The 27,097-nt window shown below is 31.8% G+C and overlaps 3 protein-coding genes across 5 annotated transcripts in view; 2 read left to right on the forward strand and 1 right to left on the reverse strand.

Moving 5' to 3' along the window:
- Nse4 (SMC5-SMC6 complex kleisin component Non-SMC element 1) overlaps positions 1-27,097 on the forward strand; it is a 145,431-nt gene that overhangs the window by 93,739 nt on the left and 24,595 nt on the right. The gene's annotated exons all lie outside the window — the stretch shown is intronic.
- LOC149475962 (uncharacterized) overlaps positions 7,143-27,097 on the reverse strand; it is a 77,361-nt gene continuing 57,406 nt past the window's right edge. For all 3 annotated transcript variants that reach the window (XM_089713061.1, XM_089713063.1, XM_089713062.1), the window contains one exon: positions 7,143-8,332. In XM_089713061.1, the coding sequence (XP_089569187.1) occupies positions 8,140-8,332 (193 nt within the window). In that variant the 3' untranslated portion in view covers positions 7,143-8,139. The remainder of the gene's footprint in view (positions 8,333-27,097) is intronic.
- On the forward strand, positions 19,210-20,670 carry LOC149475963 (uncharacterized). Its single transcript, XM_089712469.1, has one exon. The coding sequence runs from the start codon at positions 19,210-19,212 to the stop codon at positions 20,668-20,670; it is 1,461 nt and encodes a 486-aa protein (XP_089568595.1).

Raw genomic sequence — 27,097 nt, forward strand, 5'->3', positions numbered from 1 at the left:
AGCATTACGTGTGCGAAACAAAACGTGTACGTGAAATATTTCACAAAATATTAAAAAGCTATTCAAGAGCTAGAAGGCTAAAGCAATCGACATCAAAAAATAAGAAACGAATAAATTAATCTCTTGCCATTTCGATTTTTTTAAAAGCGCCATCTATTGTTGAGTAGTTATTTTTGAGAAAAGCGCCATCTATTGTTGAGTAATTATTTTTGAGAAAAGCGCCATCTATTGTTGAATAGTTATTTTTGAAAAAAGCGTTATACCTATTGTTGAATAGTTATTTTAAAAAAGCGCCATCTATTGTTGAGTAGTTATTTTTACAAAAGCACTATCTATTGTTGAATGGTTATTTTGAAAAAAGCGCCATCTATTGTTGAATAGTTATTTTTGAGAAAACGTCATCTATCGTTGAATAGTTATTTTAAAAAAGCGCCATCTATTGTTGAGTAGTTATTTTTACAAAAGCACTATCTATTGTTGAATGGTTATTTTTGACAAAAGCGCCATCTATAGTTGACTAGTAGATACAATACACTACTCAACAACGTATGTGAGCGTTTTCAAAAAAAAGTGTACCATGCCTGAATTTATCGATAAATTTTAAATGTTGCATTTTTAATGAAATTTTGATTTAGAAATTTTAAATATACATCATAGTAAGTGAAATTGTATTTAATTGCTTGCAGATTAATTTGTTTTACGAGAAATCATCAAAATAAATTGGGACTGTGAAAAAAAGTGTCAGTTTTGCGACAGTCATTAATGCTCATGTAACTATTAACTACGAAGAAAGACGCAAAATATTTTGATTGTGTTACGAAGATTATAACATACATTATTTAAAAAATAGAAAATTGAAGTCGACAAATTAATAAAATTCCTATTAAACGAGCTTTAAGTTCTGTTTTGCCACAGCTGATGCCAAAGTAGCCGTTACTTTTACGATACTTAATACATTTCGATTAAAATCGGCAAAGTGGTTATTTTATTTCGGAACAGTTAAACCATTTTAAATATTGAAATCAAATTATTTGTGTCTCGTATAATAAAAAATGTAAAAACTAAAATTTTTCTTGTCGCAAAACGGGGGACTGTCGCAAAACCGATAGACCATTTTTCATAAGGCTAGGTTTATATTGAATCCAATTAACATGGTTAAAATAAAACCGAGAATACGTTTACAAAAATTTTATTTAAGTCTCATAAAAAAAATACACCAACACATAGTTTGACACAGTATCAATTTTAGGGTAAAACTCAGAGTTACACTACCTACACCTTTTAACTTTCCATACATGTATCACATATTATGTATTCAGGGTATACCTGCTGACCAACGCATTCATTGCAATACCATTTTTTGCAAATTATACATGTCCTTTTTGGTCCCGAGATCAGTGAAACCTAAAAATATGAAAAAATTATAAAAATTATGAAGAATATTACAATGACAATCTAGACTTGGCTTTATGCTGCAGTTTTGCGACTTTTCTTGTCAGCCTATAGGTCACGAAGCAAAATGTTGCAAAACTGACGTGACGTTTTCTTTTCAGTTTTTAGTCAAAATTATATTCTGACGAAAAAATGTGCCTACACTGATTATCAAATGTAAATAACGGTTAATGAATATATTGCTCATCTACTGAAAGTATTTAAACGATGTTTACTTCCCTGTATCAAGTAATAATATGTCTCAAACCAGACAGTAGAAATTGCAACGGCCGTTGCACTCATAAAACACTTCTGTTTTACTCGAACTGTATTTGAAAATAAGCTTTTTTAAATTGGCGGACGGTGAAAGTAAACGATAATTTTGCCATTTATAAAATTCAAATAGTAATCTAAAATTTGTAAGTGGCATTATTAGCCGTGATAAACCCGACATGTCCGGTCGGTACCACTTTTTAAGATATTTTTGGAAATCAAATTGCTTTTAAACGATTATAAGGCCTTAATTATGAACTACATGCGACGATTCGCAAATAAATGTACTTTTAGATGACACTAAAACTTATGGTACCTTGGTATAAAACTTTTTAGAATCGCTTCTCTAACATCGAAGAACTTGGATGGGGACACGCCAAAAACTGACACTTTAGTTTTAAAAATGATTATTTAAAAAATAGTACGCAATGTTTCCGTGAATTAATTGTTTGCATTTATCCAATTATGATGTATTTAATACTTTTCAAGCATTATATAATTAGCCATCATATAAATTTTACTTGTTATTCGACTTGAAACACAGGGGACAGGCCGAAAGTGAGGGGTACACTTTTTTTTGAAAACGCTCATGTGATGATGGATATGAGCGTTTTCAAAAAAAAGTGTACCATGCCTGAATTTATGGATAAATTTTAAATGTTGCATTTTTAATGAAATTTTGATTTAGAAATTTTAAATATACATCATAGTAAGTGAAATTGTATTTAATTGCTTGCAGATTAATTTGTTTTACGAGAAATCATCAAAATAAATTGGGACTGTGAAAAAAAGTGTCAGTTTTGCGACAGTCATTAATGCTCATGTAACTATTAACTACGAAGAAAGACGCAAAATATTTTGATTGTGTTACGAAGATTATAACATACATTATTTAAAAAATAGAAAATTGAAGTCGACAAATTAATAAAATTCCTATTAAACGAGCTTTAAGTTCTGTTTTGCCACAGCTGATGCCAAAGTAGCCGTTACTTTTACGATACTTAATACATTTCGATTAAAATCGGCAAAGTGGTTATTTTATTTCGGAACAGTAAAACCATTTTAAATATTGAAATCAAATTATTTGTGTCTCGTATAATAAAAAATGTAAAAACTAAAATTTTTCTTGTCGCAAAACGGGGGACTGTCGCAAAACCGATAGACCATTTTTCATAAGGCTAGGTTTATATTGAATCCAAATAACATGGTTAAAATAAAACCGAGAATACGTTTACAAAAATTTTATTTAAGTCTCATAAAAAAAATACACCAACACATAGTTTGACACAGTATCAATTTTAGGGTAAAACTCAGAGTTACACTACCTACACCTTTTAACTTTCCATACATGTATCACATATTATGTATTCAGGGTATACCTGCTGACCAACGCATTCATTGTAATACCATTTTTTGCAAATTATACATGTCCTTTTTGGTCCCGAGATCAGTGAAACCTAAAAATATGAAAAAATTATAAAAATTATGAAGAATATTACAATGACAATCTAGACTTGGCTTTATGCTGCAGTTTTGCGACTTTTCTTGTCAGCCTATAGGTCACGAAGCAAAATGTTGCAAAACTGACGTGACGTTTTCTTTTCAGTTTTTAGTCAAAATTATATTCTGACGAAAAAATGTGCCTACACTGATTATCAAATGTAAATAACGGTTAATGAATATATTGCTCATCTACTGAAAGTATTTAAACGATGTTTACTTCCCTGTATCAAGTAATAATATGTCTCAAACCAGACAGTAGAAATTGCAACGGCCGTTGCACTCATAAAACACTTCTGTTTTACTCGAACTGTATTTGAAAATAAGCTTTTTTAAATTGGCGGACGGTGAAAGTAAACGATAATTTTGCCATTTATAAAATTCAAATAGTAATCTAAAATTTGTAAGTGGCATTATTAGCCGTGATAAACCCGACATGTCCGGTCGGTACCACTTTTTAAGATATTTTTGGAAATCAAATTGCTTTTAAACGATTATAAGGCCTTAATTATGAACTACATGCGACGATTCGCAAATAAATGTACTTTTAGATGACACTAAAACTTATGGTACCTTGGTATAAAACTTTTTAGAATCGCTTCTCTAACATCGAAGAACTTGGATGGGGACACGCCAAAAACTGACACTTTAGTTTTAAAAATGATTATTTAAAAAATAGTACGCAATGTTTCCGTGAATTAATTGTTTGCATTTATCCAATTATGATGTATTTAATACTTTTCAAGCATTATATAATTAGCCATCATATAAATTTTACTTGTTATTCGACTTGAAACACAGGGGACAGGCCGAAAGTGAGGGGTACACTTTTTTTTGAAAACGCTCATATGGATATCTATTTTTTAAAGTGTGAACAAAGGACTACTATAAGGGCCGATTTTTCAAACCTTAGTTAAAACTTACCCGTCCAATAAAAATAAAGTACACTTAATATTAAAATGTCATCTATAAACTGTAAAATACGGGCAAATTTAATACATATTTGTAAAGGTAGTATAATACCCGAACGTCGACGAGTAAGTTTTAACCAAGGATTGAAAATCAGCCATAAATCGTTTATATTGTGTCCTCTAGAATGAATTTATAGTGGACTGTAGTATCAACTTATTCCAAGACTTGTAAAGTCATGGAAATATATTTTGAACTTTAATAAAGAGTTCATTTTTTATCTAATATTTGTAATCTAATATATTAATGTTTTGCCTGTTACAAGTAACAAATACATAAATGAAACTGAAAATTATTGATAAGCACTTAATAGGTTTCAAGAATTTTACTTTCACGTAAATGCTACTGACCCGATTTTGCTGAAATATGGTATAAATTTAGTTTAGGACTGGAATTATAGGCAGTCCGCAGATAGTATTTGATGGTATTTGTCACCTGGATATTTAAGCATACATGGAGCAATTAATATTTGTAAGGAAATGGAGGAAGGAAGATATTATTTTCTTACTCTACGAAAATTTATTATTACTTACTAGCGGTCCGCCCCGGCTTCGCCCGTGGTACATGTTTACGTTTTCTCTACATAAGAACCATCCTCGTACTTCAAGGAATATAATAAAAAAAGAATAATCGAAATCGGTTCAGCCGTTCTCGAGTTATGCGCTTACCAACACATTTTGCGATTCATTTTTATATATAAGAAGATTATAAAAATGAAAGAGGTATAAAATAAAACAAAAACCAACGTTTATCATCTTTATTACCATTCCCTTAGCATACTAAGTACAGACATCTACACAATCAAGTATAATCTAAAAAATATTGTCACAACAGGAACTTCGCAAGATTAACTAATTTAAACCTTAAAAGTATTTTATGGAAAATTCTGGGATATAAATTTCTGGTTATCTTTTCAATATACATATACAATTATGTGTTTTTTAAATGAAATAATACTAAAATGTTTCTTTAAACCTTCTTGACATACATATTTTACGGCAGATAAATTATATACCTACAGGGTTTGTTAAGTACATCTAGTTTGATAGGTTTTAAGTTGACTGTATTTATTTTTTCAAGCCTAATTAGACGACCTACAGGATATTATTCGATTTTTTACACGTATAAGTATGTATGTAACAAACTAATTTTGTTCTATTCGTTTTTAAATATGTCATTACATTAGAATATTAAAATTGTATGGCATTTATAGGTCTGTCGACTAATTTGAATTTTTATTCACTTGAGATATGTAGGTAAAAATTTATAATAATATACAAATAAAAATATCAAAATACAAGTTATTTTCGTCTGGAATAATAATTATTACTTGAATAATAATGTTGACAGCTATAGGACTTAGATTTACACTTTTAATTACATATTTATTTTTGTATGTTTACAGATTTCTAAGGTAAGGATTTCATTATTATGCTTTTGAAAAGAAAATATTATATATAATAGCGCTATCTGTTGATGAGTATTGGTACTAAACAACTATATTAACTGCGTCTACTAACATTTTAGTAACCTAGAGATAAAAATACAATTCACAAATTGTCATTATTTAAAATACTACTTATTAAATTATTGCTAAAACTATATTGCTTTTAATTTTATTTATTTTGAACATTATTTGACAATTATTTACAATTAATTTCAGCGCCATCTAGTGTTAAGTCCGAGTATACAAAAGAGATGCATTTCGAGAATCATATGAATATATTCCATTTCAAAATTAGAAATCTTAAAAGAGAGTATGTAGGCCAATGTTGGCACCACTTTGGCTACATTTTTTGTTAACTTTATTCATAAATTAGATTACATTATATTATTATGTACGAAATTTGGATTATTCTTAATTGTTCAAATTGATTAAAAATGCACATCTTTGATAAATAATTGCTTCATAAATTAATTAGTTAACTTACAGCCATTTTACATTCATTTATTATTATTTGCTAATTGCTGTTAATATTTGAAATCTTTTTCTCTATGGTTCTCTGATTATAATTTATTCACATATAAATGGTTAAAATATATTTTATCCTTAAAATAATAGCTGTGGAAATATTTGAATGAATAGTTTTTCTTTACAAAATATAAATAAGGGTGATCCGAATAAATTCAAATGCACATATTAATAAGTTATTATAGTACAATGAACTTAAGCAAAAATGAAATAAAGAAGATAAAATTAAATAGTTTGTTAACTCATAGAAATTTACGCAAGAATGTTATCAACATCTACTGAAAATTCAATAGACACGTTATTTCTAAATTATTATCTCTAGAACATTTACTTATAATAATAATTTTAATAAACCATTGTCACACAATATTACAATAATTTATATTATTAAAAATAAATAATACAGACTCTATTAAAACTATAATAATCTACACTATTTACAAATACATATTTTTAATTATATAATTATAAATTTTAAATACAAATATGTTACACAGAGGCAGTGTGAAATAAAATATATTTTTTTGCATATTCTTCAATTATTATTTATTACCAGTTTTTGTATCTATGGAAGACATTGACATTCGGAACTTTCTTTTTATTTAATTATGTATTTTTTTTTTATGGAGAGCAAGAAGCTTATATCTAATACACTGGAGATTTCAGTATGAACATTAACTTGTAACAAGAAAATATGACGTTGAATGACGCCTGTAAGTATGTTTTTTATCCCTTTCACACCTAGGTAGTTAGTTAGGTGTGAAAGGGATAAAAAAACATACAGGCGTCATTCAAGGTCATATTTTCTTGTTACAAGTTAATGTTCATACTGAAATCTCCAGTGTATTAGTTGTATACGTAGTATATTATTATTAGTCTGTGGTATTAGATGTAAGTAAGGGCGTATTCAGAAAGAAAGCTTGAAACTTATAAGCGCTTATAAGCGCTTATCGGCGCTTATAAGTTTCAAGCTTTCTTTCTGAATACGCCCTAAGCTTCTCGATTTGATGGAAAGCATTTTTTTTCTTGCCATAAAAAATAATGATGACTGATTTTAAAATTTAATGGTAATAACACAAAGAAGAGTACCTATACAATATGTCCTATTTCTGGTTTTGTTATAAAAAAATATTATTAAATATTATCACAGTATTACAATATCTATAATATTGTAATACTGTGATATTATCATGGTACTTTCTAATAAGGTATATTCTATTTATACAATGAAAAAATATATAACAGAGAAATAAACATGACGTAGGTAAATAAAATTTAACGATTTATAAGAAAATTTTCTTTATAAATTTGATTGAAATATTTTTAATAAAAATGTCCAACTTAAAAAATTTATAAATATACATATAGACCGTACATAAGTTTCTTACAAATTATATTATATGGATTGTCATAAATCATAATAATATTCAGAATAAGCTGACCCGTTAACATAGTGTAAGTAAATATATCATGCTCTACAAATTTATAGGAACATCATTGAAAAGTACATAATAATTCTAATTACTTACTAATTTTATTATCTATATTAATCATTTATTTTTACATAATATGACAGCGCCATCTATTGAAATGACAAAACTATAATATTTTTTCACTGGATAGTATCTCTGTTTATAATTTTATTTTTAAATCTTATTCTTTATCTGTATTGAATATCTCGTCTTGAATTTGAATTATGCTAAGATGAAAGGGATAGAGCTATTATGCGTTGTTATTTTGTTATTATCAATAGAACTTTTTTCTAGATAACTAAAAATTCTAATTTGAGTATTGTTAATACTCATCATACACGCAACATAATTCATCATTTAATCCTTACATCAAATAAGTACAACTTAAATTTACATGTAAAACTAAATCACAATTCACAAAAAAATTGAATTACATTTTTAAATCAATGTCAATTTTGCCGCCGTCCAATCTGTCAGTGCCATAATGCAACTGGCCTTAACTGTCAATGTCGTAATTTTTTTTTAATATGGCAAGTTGTCCCGTAAGTAAGCTTGCTTCATGTAGCCACGGCGCAAACATTTTCCCCACCAGGAGCGTTGTGTGCAAACTTTGATGGGCTTTAGGATGAAGCATTTCGTTTGTACGACGTTGAAAAACAGTTTACCAACCATGTTGGATACGGAAGTGTCTGCTAGTTTTAAGCAGGCGCGGAATCTGGAAAAAATAAATTTATTGAGTTAAGTTTTCGTTATGGTTTAAACATGTTTAGTGATGGTTTAAACATGTTAAAAACTTTTTTACAGATTTTTTTACAGATTTATTCAGTATATTATTTATCCCAACCTTTCGAACATTCTACACCGTGCTTTACTTTTAGGGTACTTGTCCGCAAAAAATGTGCGAGGATATCTAGCGAAGAATGTATTTGTAAATCATATCGCTTCATTTAGTTTGAAGATGGAAGTGTTTAACGTTTGAAGTGATACTATTGGTTATTTTCAAACACATTCCTTGCTACACATTCTCGCACATTATTAGTGGAAAAGCAGCCTTAATATCTGCCAAACGTCGATATAAAAATATAATAAATAAATCGCGTATAAAAATCTTTAATTATTTATAAACTCTAAAATGTCTAATACTGAGAATTAATTTTAATCAGTAAATTAATACAATTAACTTGCGAAGTGTAAAATACTATTGATAAGGTAGACTAATGATAAAGGCATCTATAATAAACAACATGTCAACAACGTATTATATTTACTCGACTAATTAATTATTAATGATCTTAACTATCATATAATTAAATAGGCCAGTAGGGTGCTTTTCCACCAATAATGTGCGAGGATGCAAGGAATGTGTTTGAAAATAACCAATAGTGTCGCTTCAAACGCGAAACTCTTCAATCTACACACTAAATGAAGCAATTTGATTGGTTCTTTACAAACACATTCCTTGCTACACATTTTCGCCCATTTTTACAGGAAAAGCACCCTTACAGTTTTATATAAGCCAAAATCTAAACTACAATAATTCTATCACCTAGTGAAGATTTTACCATGACCGATTAATCTTTACCAAATACCATCTACACTAATATTATTATATCCAAATCTGAAGAGTTTGTTTGTTTGAACACGCTAATCTCGGGAACTACTGGGCCGATTTGAAAAATTATTTCGGTGTTAGATAGCCCATTTATTGGGGGAGGGTATAGGTCATATATCATCTCGCTAAGACTATCTCATAACCTCAAAATTACTACTATCGTTACAGATTGTTATATAACAAATCACGGCAGATCAACATACATATTAGGAAATCAAAACATTCCTCCTATTAACTCTCAAATTATGCATTTTATTACAGCTGATATAGCAACACTAAAACGAGCTATCAAATTTAAGTATGGCCGTTTTATTGACACTTTTATCGTAGATATTGTCAGCAATTCTCTATCTGTGGTCACATTCCTGTATGTTGTTCCTTTAAAAAGTTAAGTGTGTAATAAAATGTAGATGTTTAAATTTAGAACTTGATACAGATTAAACAAAATGGACGTTAACTGAATTGAGATCTGTTTACTATGTTTATATATGAAATTCTCGAACATTAGGTATATATCAGTATATAAAACTCCTTCGAAATGGCTTAACCAATTTCTATGTTTTTTTTGTGTATAGGTAAGGTAGGTCTGCCGAGGGGGTCGCGGAAGAATTCCAACAAATACCCGCGGCCCCATCATTAAAGCGGCTCGACGGAACACAGTGGGGTTTTAGTCGGTAAGAATCCGACATAACCCACGGCTCCTTCCCCGGGGGCCGTGGGTATCTTTGGAAGATTTCCCCACTATAAAAAAAAAAAAAAAAGGTAGGTCTGATACAGTCACAGTATAATTATTAGAAGCTAGCGATTCCTTATACTGTGGTATAGGTAAAAATAGGTCGTTACAATTGTTGGTTTAGCCATTATTTTTTTTTATATTTTTTTATGCATAGGTGAAGAAAAAATAGTTTCTTATAGAATATTTAAAGCGGATCCAGTATGTTCGGAAAATAATATTATCATAATCTTCTCCATTCCTGCATTTTGTTACCTGTAATAATTTGGCGCCATTTATGACATTTTTGTCGTAAATCGCGCGAAAATAGTTTGAACAGGTGACGCTTGGTACTTTGCTTTAGAAGTGTTTGCAAAAAATGAAAAACATAATTGAATTAGAATAATTCTTCAACTAATAGTTATAAAATTAAAAAAAAAATGGTTTTTTATCACTACATAGTATAAAACGTCGCTTTCTCTGTCCATAGGTACCTATGCACAAATCTTTAAAACTAAGTAGCTGAGTTTGATGCGATTTTTTTCATAGTTAGAGTGATTCAAGAGGAAGTATTTGTATATAATTTATTACGTTTTAGACAAAGCGGGCGAAGGCGCTTTAAATTAATCCAATAAAAGGCAAACAATGCACTTATTATACATACTAGCTTTCTGCCCCCGGCTTCGCCCGCGCATTCAAAGAAAAACCCGCATAGTTCCCGTGGGATTTCCGGGATAAAACCTATCCTATGTCCCGGGGTAAAAAGTAGCCTATGTCCTTTCTCGGGTATCAAAATATCTCCATACCAAATTTCATGCAAATTGGTTCAGTAGTTTAGGCGTGATTGAGTAACAGACAGACAGACAGAGTTACTTTCGCATTTATAATATTAGTATGGATTATACTAGTCCTTGCAAACAAACAATGCACTTCTAGTCTATGCGCTTACCGCAATTACAAATTGTCTATGACCATTTTTATTCGAAGCGCGATAAATGGCGCGAAAACGTTTTGACGTAATGGCGGGCTGTCAGATGCAACGCGCCGGTCGAGGGTGCTCGAATCGGTGCATCGTGATTTATAACTTATTTTATCGATAAGATGAGAAATGCAATATTTATTTTTCTGTTTGTTTTTCGATCTTTTTGGCGGCAATTGGTCTGCGATGTGTAAAATAAAATAGTCAAAAAAGGAAGAGCCTTTTTTCGGAATATCATCTAAAAATAGCTCTGTTTTGTCATGAAATAAAGACAAACGAATACCTTAATTTTCGAATTTTTAATATAAGTAAGCACATCAATTGGTAATGCGGAAAACAAGGAATGAAGTAACTCGGATTACAATTAAACTGTCTTCTATTGTAATTCGAAGCTTAAATAACAAAAAAAAACATGTGTAATATACAAATATAAATAACCTATTCCTAACCTAACGTTACCGTTTGTAAAAACTAAAAACTTTAAGTCTCTTCGATTTAGAAAATTTTCCTCCTAAAAATATGACCTACGAAAAAATGCATACAAAAAGGCCACCGCATAAAACCTCCTTACTCCAAACTCAATACACAAAATCGTACCATTCCAATTTTCAAAATTTTCATCCATTTTTCGTACGTGCAGCGTTCAAAGAACAAATTGTCGATAGTTCCCGCTTAGAGGGATTACTTTGAGCTGACAGAACTTATTTCACTTATTTCGCACTTAACGATCGGCTTTACGGCGTTTGTGCGCGATCTTATGTAGTGTAAGGAGGGAGAGTACCTATATTGGCAGTCTTTTTGGAAATCGTTTTCGATAAGACGATTTTCATACATCACTATCCTACTAATATTATAAATGCGAAAGTTTGTGAGGATGTATGTGTGTGTGTGTTTGTTACTCTTTCACGCAAATTCTACTGAACCGATTACAATGAAATTTAGCACACATATAGAGGGTGATTAGGATTAACACATAGGATAGGTTTTATCCCGGAAATCCCACGGGAACGGGAACTATGCGGATTTTCCTTTGAAAACGCGGGCGAAGCCGGGGGCTCAAATCTAGTATAGTATAATGCAAAGTCGCTTTCCGCTTTTTGTGTGTCTGTATGCTTAGATTTTTAAAACTACGCAATGTATTTTTATACGATTTTTTTATTAGATAAAGTGATACTTGGGGAAGGTTATAGTAGATATATAATTTACTAGCTGTGCTCCGCGGTTTTACCCGCATTGCTCCGCTCCTCTTGGTCTTAGCGTGATGATATAAACGTGCCTTCCTCGATAATTGGACTATCTAACACCGAAAGAATTTTCAAATCGGACCAGTAGTTCCAAAGGTTAGCGCGTTCAAATAAACATAAATAGAGATTTGTTGTTTTGTAAATAAACATGACCTATAATCCTAAACAAGATGTATTTCTCTGACGTCAAAGGTTATCATTAAATATAATAAACTAGCAGTCCGCTCCGGCTTCGCCCGTGGTACATGTTTACGTTTTCTCTACATAAGAACCATCCTCGTACTTCAAGGAATATAATAAAAAAAGAATTATCGAAATCGGTGCAGCCGTTCTCGAGTTATGCGCTTACCAACACAATTTGCGATTCATTTTTATATATAAGATTATAGAAATGATTTGTTTATAATCAACAAAAAGTGATTTGAAAACAAACAACTAGATAGTTTTTTCGCTTAGATAATTTGCGGCAAATTCTATTTAAAAAAGGTCATTGTAATTTGACGTATAGATTTTTAAGTTCCTTGTTGTTAAATTATGCTTTTTTATAAGAAAATTGGTATTTAAATTGATTTAAAAATCTAATCCACTAGTTGTTAAAATGTAAAAGGAAGGAAGATAATGAAAGCGAAGTCGAGCGCAGGAACCTTTTTTTATTTACGTTATATTTAATAAGTAATTAGTATCTAGTTAGGTTTCAAGTTGTATGAAATACTATTTGAATATTTTGACACTAGCTTATCACTCTCGGCTTCGCCCGCTTTGTCTAAAACCTAAAAAAAGTGTGTGCGTGTAACCTTTACGCGCGATTGAAGTAAAACTTCTTTGGCGTTGACGACATATATCACTGAAATGATTAAATATTAACTTAAATAAATAAATATTATATTATAATTTAATTATATTTATTATTCATGTGCTTTACAAAGATTATTTAAATGTTATATTAATATTATTCATTCGAAACAGGTAATTGAATGTCATAATAATTTCTTACGTACGAAATTATAGGTTTGTGGTAACTATAATGTGAAACATAAATTTTACTCTCTAAATTTGCTACTTTTCTTGAAAATACAGCATCTATCGTTGTACCGAAACGCGTTGTTGAATGAAGTCGAGAAGTATTCATAGATAAATCAAATTTTTCTTCTAAAAAATCAATTAACGGCTGAGATTCCTGAGAGCGAAAATTAACATTAAAATCTCCAGTTAGAATCATCGGTAATTCATGATAACTATTTAAAAGTCGAGAACCTTCAATTGTGAAGTGAAGTAATTGCTGATGAATAAATTTTATGATATTTGTCAGGCTAGTATTTGTAGAAATATAAATAACAACGATAATCACAGGTTGGTCATTCGTATTAACACATCGAACCAAGGCGATGTCACCAATTTGTGAAACCTCATCGGAAATTTGTGATAATATCGTTTGTGAAATATTTTGAATTGGTGTTACATTGTTCAGTGTATCTGTAGATGAATGATATACAGCTACTCCACCAGCAGTTGAGTTGGGTCGTTTGTATTGGGTAACGCAATAAAAATTTTCAATAAGAATTTGTTCGTCATTTTTCATCCAAGTTTCGGAAAATAACAGCAATGTGGACCTTTTTAATACTTTATCATTCAGATCAGAAACATGAGCACGTAAACTTTGGCAGTTGAAGGAAAATAGTGTAATGTTACTCTCATTTACAAGGTTATATAATTCTTCCTGTTGTGTTATTAGGCGAGAATTTGAAAGTCTTTCAAATTCACACTGTAAATCAACTATTCCCCCTGGACGCTTTCTTCCATGATAAAATTTGTTGTCATCGGTGTTTGAGACAATGAACAATCCATTTATATCAGTTACTCGTGATAATGCTACATATAACAGCTGCTGACTGTGACTTTTATTGTATTCATAAACGATTTGATCAAAAGTACTACCTTGAGACTTATGTATTGTAAGCGCACAAGCAGATACTAATGGAAAGTGATTTCTCTTTGCAAATATTGTCTTATTTCTATTCATTGGTACAGATGACGATCTTCATAAAATTGGGACTGCTGTTCTACTAATGTTTAGAGTTTGAATATGATCGGCAGCTTTTTTCCTAATTTTCTCTCCTATCTTACCAGGAAACTCAAGCCATAAGCGTATGATGTTATCACTGTCATCACGTTCAATATACACTAACTTTCCAACACAACCGTTGGCTAAGCCATCAGATACATCAATATTGGTTGTAATAATGTAAAATTTGTTAAGAACTAATATGATTTCATAAGGCGATCCTCCTGTATCAATAACTGACATTTTATGAAATTGTTGGCGTACATATGCTTCTTGTTCAACTGAATGACAACCTATATACATATCTGTTGCTATGGATACTACTTTGTCTTCAGCAATATTTAAAATAGATTGATTATAATCCGCAACATGTTTACTTTTATTTTTAATTTACTTATTTTAAAAGTAATAAATAAACAAGTATATTTAGAGATTTTCAAAAAATTTTGCAATTTAAAATAATGTTTTTAAAACTGTTGAATTTTTCATTCACTTTGCTATTCACAATTGATCCGTTTGAAAATTTGAAAATAAATAATCCTAATTGATTATGATATTTGCCACTAGCTGGCGTATAAGTCAAGAAGCGTGTAGTATATGACATATACTTACAACCAATCAGAACTATTATTTTTAAATGGCGGAAACTACACAGACGTTACTAAGCTAACTAAGCGTTACTTCCGTCAGAAAAAAAATCTGAGTTACTCCCTAGTCGCGCCTAAAGAAGTTTTACTTCAAAAATTATATACCTACTTACCTTCCTGTTAAATCACTATATCTATTAAAAAATTGCATCAAAATCCGTTGCGTAGTTTTAAAGATTTAAGCATACAAAGGGACATAGGGACAGAGAAAGCGACTTTGTTTTATACTATGTATGTACTATGTATGTATTTTATATACCTAAGTAATTATGAAATTACATCATGTTTAACGGACGAAGTAGTTCAGCACTAAATTCGTGTAGTTACGAAAGAATAAATAAAAATATAAAATAAATTAACGATACAAATAACGTTACATCGCAAGTAAATCTGTTCTTTCTCTAAGGGCCACGCTTTTGCTTCATTTGTCAAACTTCTGGTCAAGAATAGTGGTGTGCTGGTATCGATAAAATAAGTGATAAAATTATAATTAAATTTTCCGTTCAATTTTATAGATAATGTTATAGTGTGTCATTTGATAAGTTTCGCTTTGAGAATGATGCTGTGTTGCTGTCAAGAACGTAATTAGTTTTAAAAATTTTGTACGGTTTTAAAAAATGAGAAATTCTTGTTTTCCATGTGTGTTTATTAATAGTTATTTCATCAATTTTAATTTTATATAATTATCGTTAAATTAACTTTCATTCGTTTTAAAACCGATATCATACTATCATTTTATGAAGATTTATAATATTACTGTTAATATTTAATTTCAACCGAACAACATTTTCAAAACCGATCACATTTTCACAATAACTAATCTAATTTTATTCTAATAAGTAATAACTAATCTGATTTAATTTTCACAATAAAAATTTTATCGACAATACAGAAACTTTCGACAAACCGTCCTCGCACTATCACAAAGCCCAACATAAGTGGCTTAGTTACTTACAAGTGGCAAACACCGAATCAATGCGGGTTTAATCTTAAGAACAAAAGAAGGATTATTCCCGCCCAAAAAAGAATTACCGAATTGCGCGCCAAAGTTTTGTTTTTTTTTTTGTATTTTTTTTTACTCGTTAGTCGAGGCACTGGTCAGCGAATTTTATTTCGCCCGTATAACCTTTTTGGTCTGTAGTTAATGTTTTGTTAGGCGAAGTGCTTTGCGAAAATTTTGAGTGCTTTTTAAGTAAACTGGGTTTTTCTGACTGCGTCTCTGACTGTAAGCTGTTTATTCATGGCTTTGTGCAATTGGTGAAAACGTTAATTATATAAACGAGATTTAGATTTACGTTTTAGTTGGTTAGTGGGTCGAAGGAAAATGTAGGGCTTAGGTTAAACAGTAAGTATATATTTGTTATACTTAACTTATACGAGGGTTTTATAGTTTTAACGTATCTGTCTGTGTAATATTGGTCTCTTTGACATCGTTGTTTATAACGGAATTTATCAGTATAATTTTTGAAGTGAAACTTCTTTGTCGGGGTTGGAAAAAAATTAAGTATAACATTTTTTCGTTACGCGTGACATTTTTCCGTTACGCGCGACATTTTTCCGTTACGCGCCATCTTTTTCTTATCCCTACCACGCGTGATTCGACGTATTTCTGTAAAGTTGCAAAGTTAAAGTTGTTATGTAGTAAATTATTTTTTGAAAAATAAGGTCATAAAGAAGTTTCACTTCTTACGTGTGTACACTAGTACACGCACACATTTTCTTTTAAACTGATGAGTTCGAGTTGATTTTTAGCTTGCTTTGAAGATGGCGACTATTGAGATGATGAAAATGCAGTTAGAGTAAACCTAATTAATTTGTTACATTTGAAAGTTAGATTTTCATAAAAAGGAGTATTGGAAAAGTAGTTTAAGATCAATCTATGTGTTAAGCGAAGTCTATACGTTTAATAAAAACCGTGCAAAAAACATTAGAGATGCAGACTTTAAATTACATTGGTATTTTATATAATGACTAGCTGTGCTCTGCGGTTTCACCCGCGAGGCTCCGCTTCTGTTGGTCGAGCGTGATGATATATAGATAATAACCTTCTTCGATAAATGGGCTATCCGACAACGAAAGAATTTTTCAAATCGGACCAGTATAGTTCTTGAGATTAGCGCGTTCAAACAAACACACACATGTGTCATTCGATAATCCATACTAATATTATAAATGCGAAAGTAACTCTGTCTGTCTGTCTGTTACTCAATCACGCCTAAGCTACTGAACCAATTTGCATGAAATTTGGTATGGAGATAGTTTGATGCCCGAGAAAGGACATAGGCTACTTTTTATTGGGAAATATGTACCACGGGCGAAGCCGGGGCGGACCGCTAGTACATTACAAAATCCATTACTGGAGTCTGGACCCCGCCAAATCACAATAGTGCAGATTACGACAGATACAAATAGCCCCAGTGTTGCCAGCGCACAAAAAGAAATTTCCGCCCCGCTAAACAAGAAAATAGTTATAGATAAACCACAAAGAACCTGCGCCCTTTGACGTTCATAATTTATGTATTGTCAGCCGATATTTAAGCGCATTATTCACAGATTATAAATCCCGCGAAGCGTGCAGATAACAGAACGTTATTCGTAATATTATATACTCTGTGACGTTATGTGAAATGGCGGGTTTGACAGCTTTCATGGCGCTGTTGGCGCGGAAAATTTTCAGTTGAGAAACAATGTCAGTTTGTAGTGTAAGATGGTATTTTTATGTATCGTTTTACTTAAATAAAATACAATACACTGATCAGAAACTAAATAAACTATCGTTATTTCTGTACACATTCACGCTACAGTTTCTTAGATCCCTTTTATTTGTCGCAATGTTTTTTTATGTTGATATTGAAGTGAAACTTTTTTAGGCGCATTGAGAGTGGAATTTCAAGGTCGCGTCATAGCAATACCGTCACGTCATGGAGTAAGGCGACGGCTGTGGGCGACGGTATCTTTGAATCTTGCCTAATAAGTTTCACATCTGACACGATCTGAGCGTGTGCTTGGCACACACGCTCATTTTATTTAACTATTTTTAAAACTATATTTTATTTGTTTAACAATTTTCGCTATTTTTCTTTCCAAGGAAATCCCGCTGCCAAAAAACTGTTGAAATCTTCTTGATAATTTTCTTATAAAATTGTTTATCTAGTAAATTCAAATATGTACATACTTAACATTTAAAGTACCTACCAAGAGTACCTACATACAACATATTTTTGCACAGATAAAAAAGGGGAAACCCTAAAGACAACACCTGTTTAGTCTATGGCTTCCGCGCCATTACCCGCGCATTGAGCCGCGCAGCCGAATTCGAACATTCACCGAAATGACAAGATGTCTCGTGTGAACAGCCCTTTAATGATATTCCGATAAGAGACAGATTTTAAATTTAAAATGAATATAAAAGAGACTTATTTTTAATAATTTCTTGATAATATTCAATTTGTTTAAAGACCCAATTAATTTTCTTGTCTTGTCTCAATGAAACTACAATACAACGTATTGTTATGTAATTGTAATTGTAATAATTTATATTGCTATCCCTCGACCTTCATACATTTCCTTTCCTACCAGGTTGCCTGGTAGAGATTGCTGTTCAGCAATAAGGCCGCCTCTTCAGCTATATAATTTTAGTATAGATAAATAAATAAACGTATTATTACATATTTATTAAAAACAGAATAACAATTATTTAAAGTCGATTTCAAATCTATAGTTATATCTGTCGCTGATCTATATTTATTTATTTTTAATTTTCCGTACACTAACTTTTAAATATTACAATACCCAATAATAACTTCAAGATTTATTACTTTTCACTCTAACAGACTTATTCTTTTTAACTGATGCGGTAATGTTCTAAGTACGTTAAAAAATAAACAACTGCGTTTATATTCGGTACTCTTTCTACGAATTTCAACTTCTCTTATTCGCAAGGGACCGCCCGCTGTATGTAATAAAATTCTGATATGCTTCGTTTGATTGTTGGCTAAAATTACATGCATTGTGTATGGTAACATTCTAAATTTGAAGTTCGATTTTTTTTTTAATTTTTAATGATCTGTCGTAAAAAGTAGTGACGTATTTGACAAATATAATGGCGGAAAAAAGCGCGGGAATCTTCGAACGAGCCGGGTGTAATTTTTGAAATTTAATTTGAAAAAAAATTTAAATTAATGTTCAATTGAGTTTGGCTTTGTATATATCTTTTGTTTCCTATATATAAACTTGTAAATTAGTGTAGTTAGTAGTTTTTTATTGGTAAGTCTATTTTATTCTGATTTATAGTATGTAAAAAAATTTTTGCACTTAAATTTTGGCGGGCTGATCGATGAACGATCCTCCCGACCCTATAGCTTCAGGACCAAGTTTCCAACTTGGTCCTGAAGTAGCTAGTTACATTACGGTTCCAAGTATAGAATGTGAAAACGATTTTGCATTAAAAAATTGTTGGGTGGAAAGCACTCCTAAAAAACGCAGGCTAAGGAAACAGGACAGTGATAGCACTGAGCCTAATAAAAAGTCCAATTCTGATGTTACTTTTAATGAATCCTATAAGAATGATAATAATAATATGAATGAACAATCGGCTTTACCAAATTTACGTTCAGAATACCTATCTACTGACTCCTTCCCTTATATTGTTCATGTTCAGCGTACAGAGTCAACACCTGGCGATGGAACAACATTGCATCCCATTACTTTTGGTCGATTTTTAAAAAATAACAATATTAAAAATATAGTATCTGGTAGTGTTAAAAAAATAGGGAGAAATCGTTGTATTGTAGCATTTTCAACACCAAAGGATGCTAATGATTTTATTAAAAATAAAAATTTAGAATTAAATAAGCTAAGTGCAAAAATACCAACATTTAACATAAGTCGCATTGGTATTGTTAAAGGAATACCTTCTGAATGGTCCCAAGAGGAAATAATAGAAAATATTTCAACTCCGGCTGGCTGTGGAAAAATTATAAAAGTTAGAAGGATCAATTATAAGGTTATTATTGATGGTTCCATATCTTGGAGACCAACACAATCTGTTGTTCTTACATTTGACGGTCAAGTTCTTCCTGAACGTGTGTATGCCTGTTATAACTCTCTGCCAGTTAATCTTTACATTTTCCCTACCATCCAATGTTTTCAATGCTGTAGATATGGTCATACTAAAATTATATGTCGTTCCAAACCCAGATGTTATAAGTGTGGTCAAGATCATTCTGGCGACACTTGTACAGTCGAAGAAGATTGTGCATCATGTTTGTTATGTTCAGGCTTCCATTTCGCAACTAATAAAATCTGTCCAGAATTTAAACGCCAAAAGGATATTAAAATAAGTATGTCTGAAAAAAATATATCTTACGGGGAAGCAAGTAAACTTTACCCAAATGTATCAAAGTCTTATGGGGATGTATTAATGTCTTCATCTGCTTATTCAACCACAAATAGATTGAATGTAAATAGTCCAAATTCATCCTACAAAAAGACTTATTTTTTAAAACCAAAATTGCCTCCTAAGACTAATAAGGGTTTTGATAAAAAAGCTCATAATGATATTATTAGGGCAGCTCAGATTCCTACGCCTGAAAATGGCTGCGGTTATCAAGTAGCCCCTAATGAATCTGAAACTTCCCAGATAATGGATATAATTACTTTACTTATCAACACTCTATTGGAAAATAACACCCTGAAACCGTCCAACGTTGCCACTTTACATAAAGTAATTGATAGTTTATTTAGTAGTCATGGATTCCAAAATAATACAGTGGAACTGCAGAAGCGTGATACCTAAATAGTCAGATCTAATTCACATAATAAATAAGCAAATCCTTTTTTAATTGCTCTAAATGAGACCACAGAGCAAGTAATATAGTAAATGAGACTTGGTTAAAACCAAATCTCTTCTTTCGAATTCCAGGTTATGTTTGTATTTGTGATGACTCATGACAGAATTGATGGGTATGGTGGTGCTGCCATACTTATTAAAAAGTCAATACAATTTAAACGTCTTATATTACCAGCGCACAATAATCAATATGTAAATAGTGTTGGCATTAGTTTTAAAAATATTTCAATCATTTCAATTTATATATCCACGGAAATGATAGGGCTGATAGCTTGGCCAAGGATGCAGTGCAGTGTAGAGATATGTAATATGTTATTATGTAATATGTATTATGATATGTTATACATTAACTACTCTCATGATCTCTTAACATTACCGAAACGATTTCTCTTTGAAGCGTGGAATACGGTCTACGGTGGACAGATACAGCATAAGGGAAGGAATTACTATAGAATTCAACCGGTAATCCCCATAAAACCTTGGTTTGTTGGTGTTGAAGCAAATAAATTAATTATATCTACAATAAGTCGCATGAGAATAGGACATATGTGTATTCCTAGTCATTTAGCCAGAATAAGGCCAGAATAGGCGTATTAAATAGTGAAGTTTGCGAGTGTGGAGAGGATGAGGGAAATATAGACCACATATTTTTCTCTTGCTCTATATACGATCATTCTTCCTTTTATAATTCATTAATTTCTTCAAATGTTCCTCTTCCTACTCGTATGTCATATCTATTTATGTATCCTAAAAAATATTATATATTTTAAGAATAACGTCAAATTGTAATGTTTTTTAGTTTCTATTTAATCTATTTAGTTTATGTAAATAATATGTAATATTATAATGTACCTTGTATTAATTTTGGCCTAACTCTTCTGATCACCTTGAAAAATATCGTACTATCCTATTTTCCCGTGTATGGATTCCCTACCTTTTACTTGACACTGGCAAATAGTTTTAGCTTCTTGCCATAACAGAAAAAAAAAAAAAAAAAAAAAAAAAAAATATAATGGCGGGAAAATAATTTTGAATTTTGATTTTGGTCATGTCAATTTGAATACACGCTATAAATAGATTTTTTTATTAACAATTTTATATCATTTCGTACGCATAACGTAGGACAAAAATCATCGTTTTTAATTTTAATAATTAAACTATATTTTTATGCCTTACGCCATGACGTGACGATATTGCCAAGACGCGAAAATTTTACTCTTAAAGAAGTTTCACTTCAATAAAACAAAGTCGCTTCCCGTCTGTCCGTCTCTCCCTATGTAACTTGGTATGTTTACTGCGAAGCTTACATCTTTAAAACTATGAAACGGATTAGTTAAAATTCTTTATTGCGTTACATTAAATGGTAAAAATACACAAAATATAGGTATCATAACGCTCTATCTATTCTATTCAGTTTAAGCCAAAATACAAAATTCCCGATGTGGTTCTTAAGCCTTATGCTTTTTTCTGTGTGGTGTTTCTCGATGTGAGCCAGAAGGGCTTCTACATCTTCACGGACGCGTGGGTGAACGGAAGGTTCACCCTGGTACCGACATGCGCAAGGGCGTCCCCCCTTGACGGGAATTCTTATGCTATGCTGTGACCATGACGCATTATGAGCTATTGTTTCGCACATTTTCGGTGTTTTAGCGGAACATAACAAACATATAAACTTTTCTCTTGAATTATACTATCTATTCTTAGTAAACATTCGATATTATGTCCTTGAAATAAATAAAAATGCCCGATTTTTAAGTCTTTCCTGGGCGCTGGGAGCTCGGATTTGGACTGTATATTTAGTAGTGTCCGACCGAACTTTCGGTTTCGGTTTCGGTTTCGGCCGAGTTTCGGCCAAAAATCAAGTTTCGGCCGCAGTTTCGGTTTCGGCCAAAATCGGCCGAAACTTTTGCCGAAACCGAAACTTATTTCGCAAGTTCAGTGAACTTAGTTCACACACGTTCACGCTCGCCTAACTTCGGCGACGCTTTGACGGACGCTGCCAAAGCGTTGGTTGACCCACGCTGGTGGAAACAATTTTTGATTATCTATGTTGAGATTGGAACTGGGTGTAATAGTAATTAATAATTATTATTTTTATATAAGAGGTACCTAAAAGAGACTGATTATTCTTCTAAGTACAAATACCAATCCAAAGTATTAAAGACTCTTTAATAAAGAGAAAGATCTCAAAATACCAAAACTTAGTATTTAAAGTAACAGTAACAATTACTGATTTGATTTAGATGACTGATTTTACTAAGAACTTAATTTGAAAAAATAATAAAAATTAAAATTGTTATTATTAATATTTTAAAAATATTTTTTTTTATATTAAATAAATGATTACAACAAATTTAATATACTGTGTTTTCATTTCATGCCCTAATTAAGGCAAAATAATAGGTAAAATGCACCAAAGTTCAGTATTTTTAGAAATTTCATACTTGACCACGTGAGTTTTGGTTTCGGTTTCGGTTTCGGCCGAAACTGAAGCCACGGCCGAACATTCGGTTTCGGTTTCGGTTTCGGCCTGGAAACCAGTTTCGGTCGGACACTAATATTTAGGTCAATATTATACGAAAGACTTCTTATAGAATGTTCAGTTTTAGCAGCATTTCCTATCTATATCTCAGGTATTTTTTTCTTTAATTTACAACCGTATAGGCTATGACAGTGTCAGTCCCTTTAATCCAGGTAAACATCATCGAATGATCAAAAACAGACCTTTTTCCCTTATATTAAGGTTCTTTTTTATTTAATACAAATAAAGATTAACCTACAGATAATTTTTTCTAACAATCAAAAGCTTTAAACACCTAGTTAGAGCGTTTCTTTTGTAGATACTTATCTATGGATTTCGTGTCTATGATATCCTAGTTTTTTTTTAATTTTATTTCAATACAATGACTCCATTATAGCTTATTAAAGAGTTTTTACTTAAAATTAATTGGTGACCGAAATGAACTTTTTAATTATAACTACAGGAGAATTACCTATATATTTTTTTTATTTTATTTTCATAAAATAAGGTATTCTAGATGGGCTGCAAGCCTATAAACTAAAATATATCAATAATACCAAGATGTTTTTCTGAATTTACAGTTTTATGACGCTGAAGATACTTTATAAATCGGTCCTGTGGTTTTGAGTGTATCCGTGACAAACATACAAACAAATCTGTATCGAAGAATAGATTCGTTAATAAAATTGTTTGATGGTTTGATTATCCAGCTACTTGAACAATTTTAAGTTTTATTTCGATGATCTGAATTAAAAATTTAATTTAAAGACTATTATTTAGTATTCTTTATATCAATAAGAAATAAAAAAATGTATTATAAGTCTGTTTCTGCTTAATTCATTAACCTCTATATAGTAACATGGCGTACTTCTCCATAGATAGGTACAGCTTTCCGAATCGGTGGTAAATGTTAAAAAAAAAAAAATATGACGAGATAGTGCTTCTAGAGAAAGTCTTATTGAATAAATAAAAGTTTTAGTCTAATCAAACAAGAAACAACTACTAAATAACCTAAATTTTAATTAAAAACTTATCACCAAAACTGAATCTCTTAAGTAGACAAACAGAAATAAAACTATACAGAAATTTTATAATTTTGACGAAACCGTAAGGCCTTTGCCACACTAGACGGAAACTCCGTCGCCGAACTTCCGCGGCGGAACGCCAATACATGTTATTGCATATAAAATACAAATAACGGGCACACTACGCGGAAGATCGGTCGTTCCGTCGCGGATGATCCCGCGTTCCGAGCGGACCGTCACTCGCTCGCGTCTGATCGGTCGTCCGCGCACCGATCTTCCGTCAGCGTAAGATCGGCAACGTTGCATTACAGGTATTTGTATGCATCGCGCCACATTCAGCGGATAACTCGCAGTGACGACAACACCATATAAGCGCAAGCAGCCGATCATCAGCAGATTGATGATCTGCCACTGAATATTCAGTGTGGCTGGTACCGTATAGAACGGATTGACTGTAGCGGAAGTCCGGCGACGGAATTTCCGTCTAGTGTGGCTAAGGCCTTAGCCACACTAGACGGAAACTCCGTCGCCGAACTTCCGCGGCGGAACGCCAATACATGTTATTGCATATAAAATACAAATAACGGGCACACTACGCGGAAGATCGGTCGTTCCGTCGCGGATGATCCCGCGTTCCGAGCGGACCGTCACTCGCTCGCGTCTGATCGGTCGTCCGCGCACCGATCTTCCGTCAGCGTAAGATCGGCAACGTTGCATTACAGGTATTTGTATGCATCGCGCCACATTCAGCGGATAACTCGCAGTGACGACAACACCATATAAGCGCAAGCAGCCGATCATCAGCAGATTGATGATCTGCCACTGAATATTCAGTGTGGCTGGTACCGTATAGAACGGATTGACTGTAGCGGAAGTCCGGCGACGGAATTTCCGTCTAGTGTGGCTAAGGCCTAATAAAAATTTAATATAATTGTCAATCAAGACCGCATTCCCGTGTACAGAGTGAATATATGACCACCAATTAGGCGGTATGTGAGATAAAATCGGGACTTTTATAATTGTCACTGGGAACAGGGAAGCTGTGGAGTAGAGAAAGATTGTGAGAAATAAATATATGGTTAAGTGAAGAGGAAACTTTGAAAATATAGTTTTATTACAAAACTAGCGTTCCGCCCGCGGCTTCGCCCGCTTTGTCTGAAATATAATAAATTATATATCAAAACCTTCCTCTCGAATCACTCTATCTATTAAAAAAAACCGCATCAAAATCCGTTACGTAGTTTAAAGATTTAAGCATACAAAGGGACATAGGGACAGAGAAAAAGACTTTGTTTTGTACTATGTAGTGATATTGCATGAAAGAAACGTGATAACGCTGAACGTACACCGGTTAGTAAAAATAAATTATTGAGATATCTTGGAAAAAATAAACTGATTTAAAGAGGAAACTCAGAAAACAAATTATTCTAAAAATTAGTCTTCATATCGAGATCTACAGATCTTTTTAATAGTTAGAGAATTATGATGCCGACGAAATTCATACGATAAAGAGCACAAGCAAAACCTAAGTGCTATTTTTAAATACTTACGCTGAAAACATAACTATTTATGTTGTTCTTGTTGTTCCCATACACTTGTTATATAAACTTGTTCCCATATCATAATATTATATGTATGTTTATCAGCCATTTGGTTTCCATAACACAAGCGAAAGCTTATATGGGATCAGATCGTGCCGTGTGTGAAAATAGTCCCGAAATATTTATTTATTTAAGTATTATTATTTATATACTTTAAATTGCTTAAACAAATATCTACTTAACATGTTAATTATCAAACCTATCTTCCCACTTTAATATATTTCCCTTATAAAAATAAATAAATAAAAAAGCTACTCCACACTTTTCCTGTGCTAACCCGTCGACGGGTATCCTCTTTCTCCATTTTATACCACATATAAACCATCTATCTACTTTTTACCTCCACCACACCGTAATGACTCTATTAATATGCCACACTGATTATTTGGGGACAAAAATAAAGAACAAAAAACACATGGAGTAGATATAAACTTTAGTTACGTTAGTGACATGTAGCTTTGGAAGGGTTGAAGCGATTTTGGTGAAACTGTGTATGATACATTAATTTTATTTTAAATGAATCTGTTTTCATAAGATTGTTTTCTTTATATAAAAGAGGTTTTATTACGTTTTCAAATATAGGTACAACGATTATGAAGAACCGGGCGAACTCCGTTTCGCCACCAGAGACACCTTTTCTTTGCTATAAACCTCACGGAGCCCGAGACCTTTCCAACGAATGCAAAACCGTGGAAATCGGTTCGTGCGTTCTGGAGTTATAGCGTCAGGAAGGAAAACCCGACTTATTTTTATATAGTAAAATATATTGTTTACGTTACTAAATTTATAACTTTATGTTCTAACAAGCTATGCCCTGCGGTTTTACCCACATTGCTCCGCTCCTATTGGTCTTAGCGTGATGATATATTATAGCCTAGAGCCTTCTAATACAGAAATAAGTTTTCAAATCGGACCAGTAGTTCCTGAGATTAGCACATTCAACAAACTCTTCAGATCATCCATCATTAAAATCATAGAGACAACATACTCTATTATTTAAGTCGGATAAATAAGTAATATAAAAATTATCTAAATAAAACCAAACTAAGTTGCAACAGTAACTAAAGATATAAACGAGTGTGAAGCTCTAATCAGATTTTTCCTATCATAATATTAAAGCTTTGAAAAGATATCAATATTTTATTATTGTATGATATTTAAAACTTAATATTTTTATTTATTTATTTATTTTATAAAGAAAATTAATTACGTAGTTTTCATCCTAC

This window comes from Colias philodice, chromosome 29 (assembly GCF_061535455.1).
Source record: "Colias philodice isolate Cphi_HAF_F1 chromosome 29, ilColPhil1 Martin Lab GWU primary, whole genome shotgun sequence".
Lineage (NCBI taxonomy): Eukaryota > Metazoa > Arthropoda > Insecta > Lepidoptera > Pieridae > Colias > Colias philodice.

Coding starts and splice junctions, on each gene's coding strand:
- LOC149475963 (XM_089712469.1), top strand. CDS start 19,210: ATGAACGATCCTCCCGACCCTATAGCTTCAGGACCAAGTTTCCAACTT.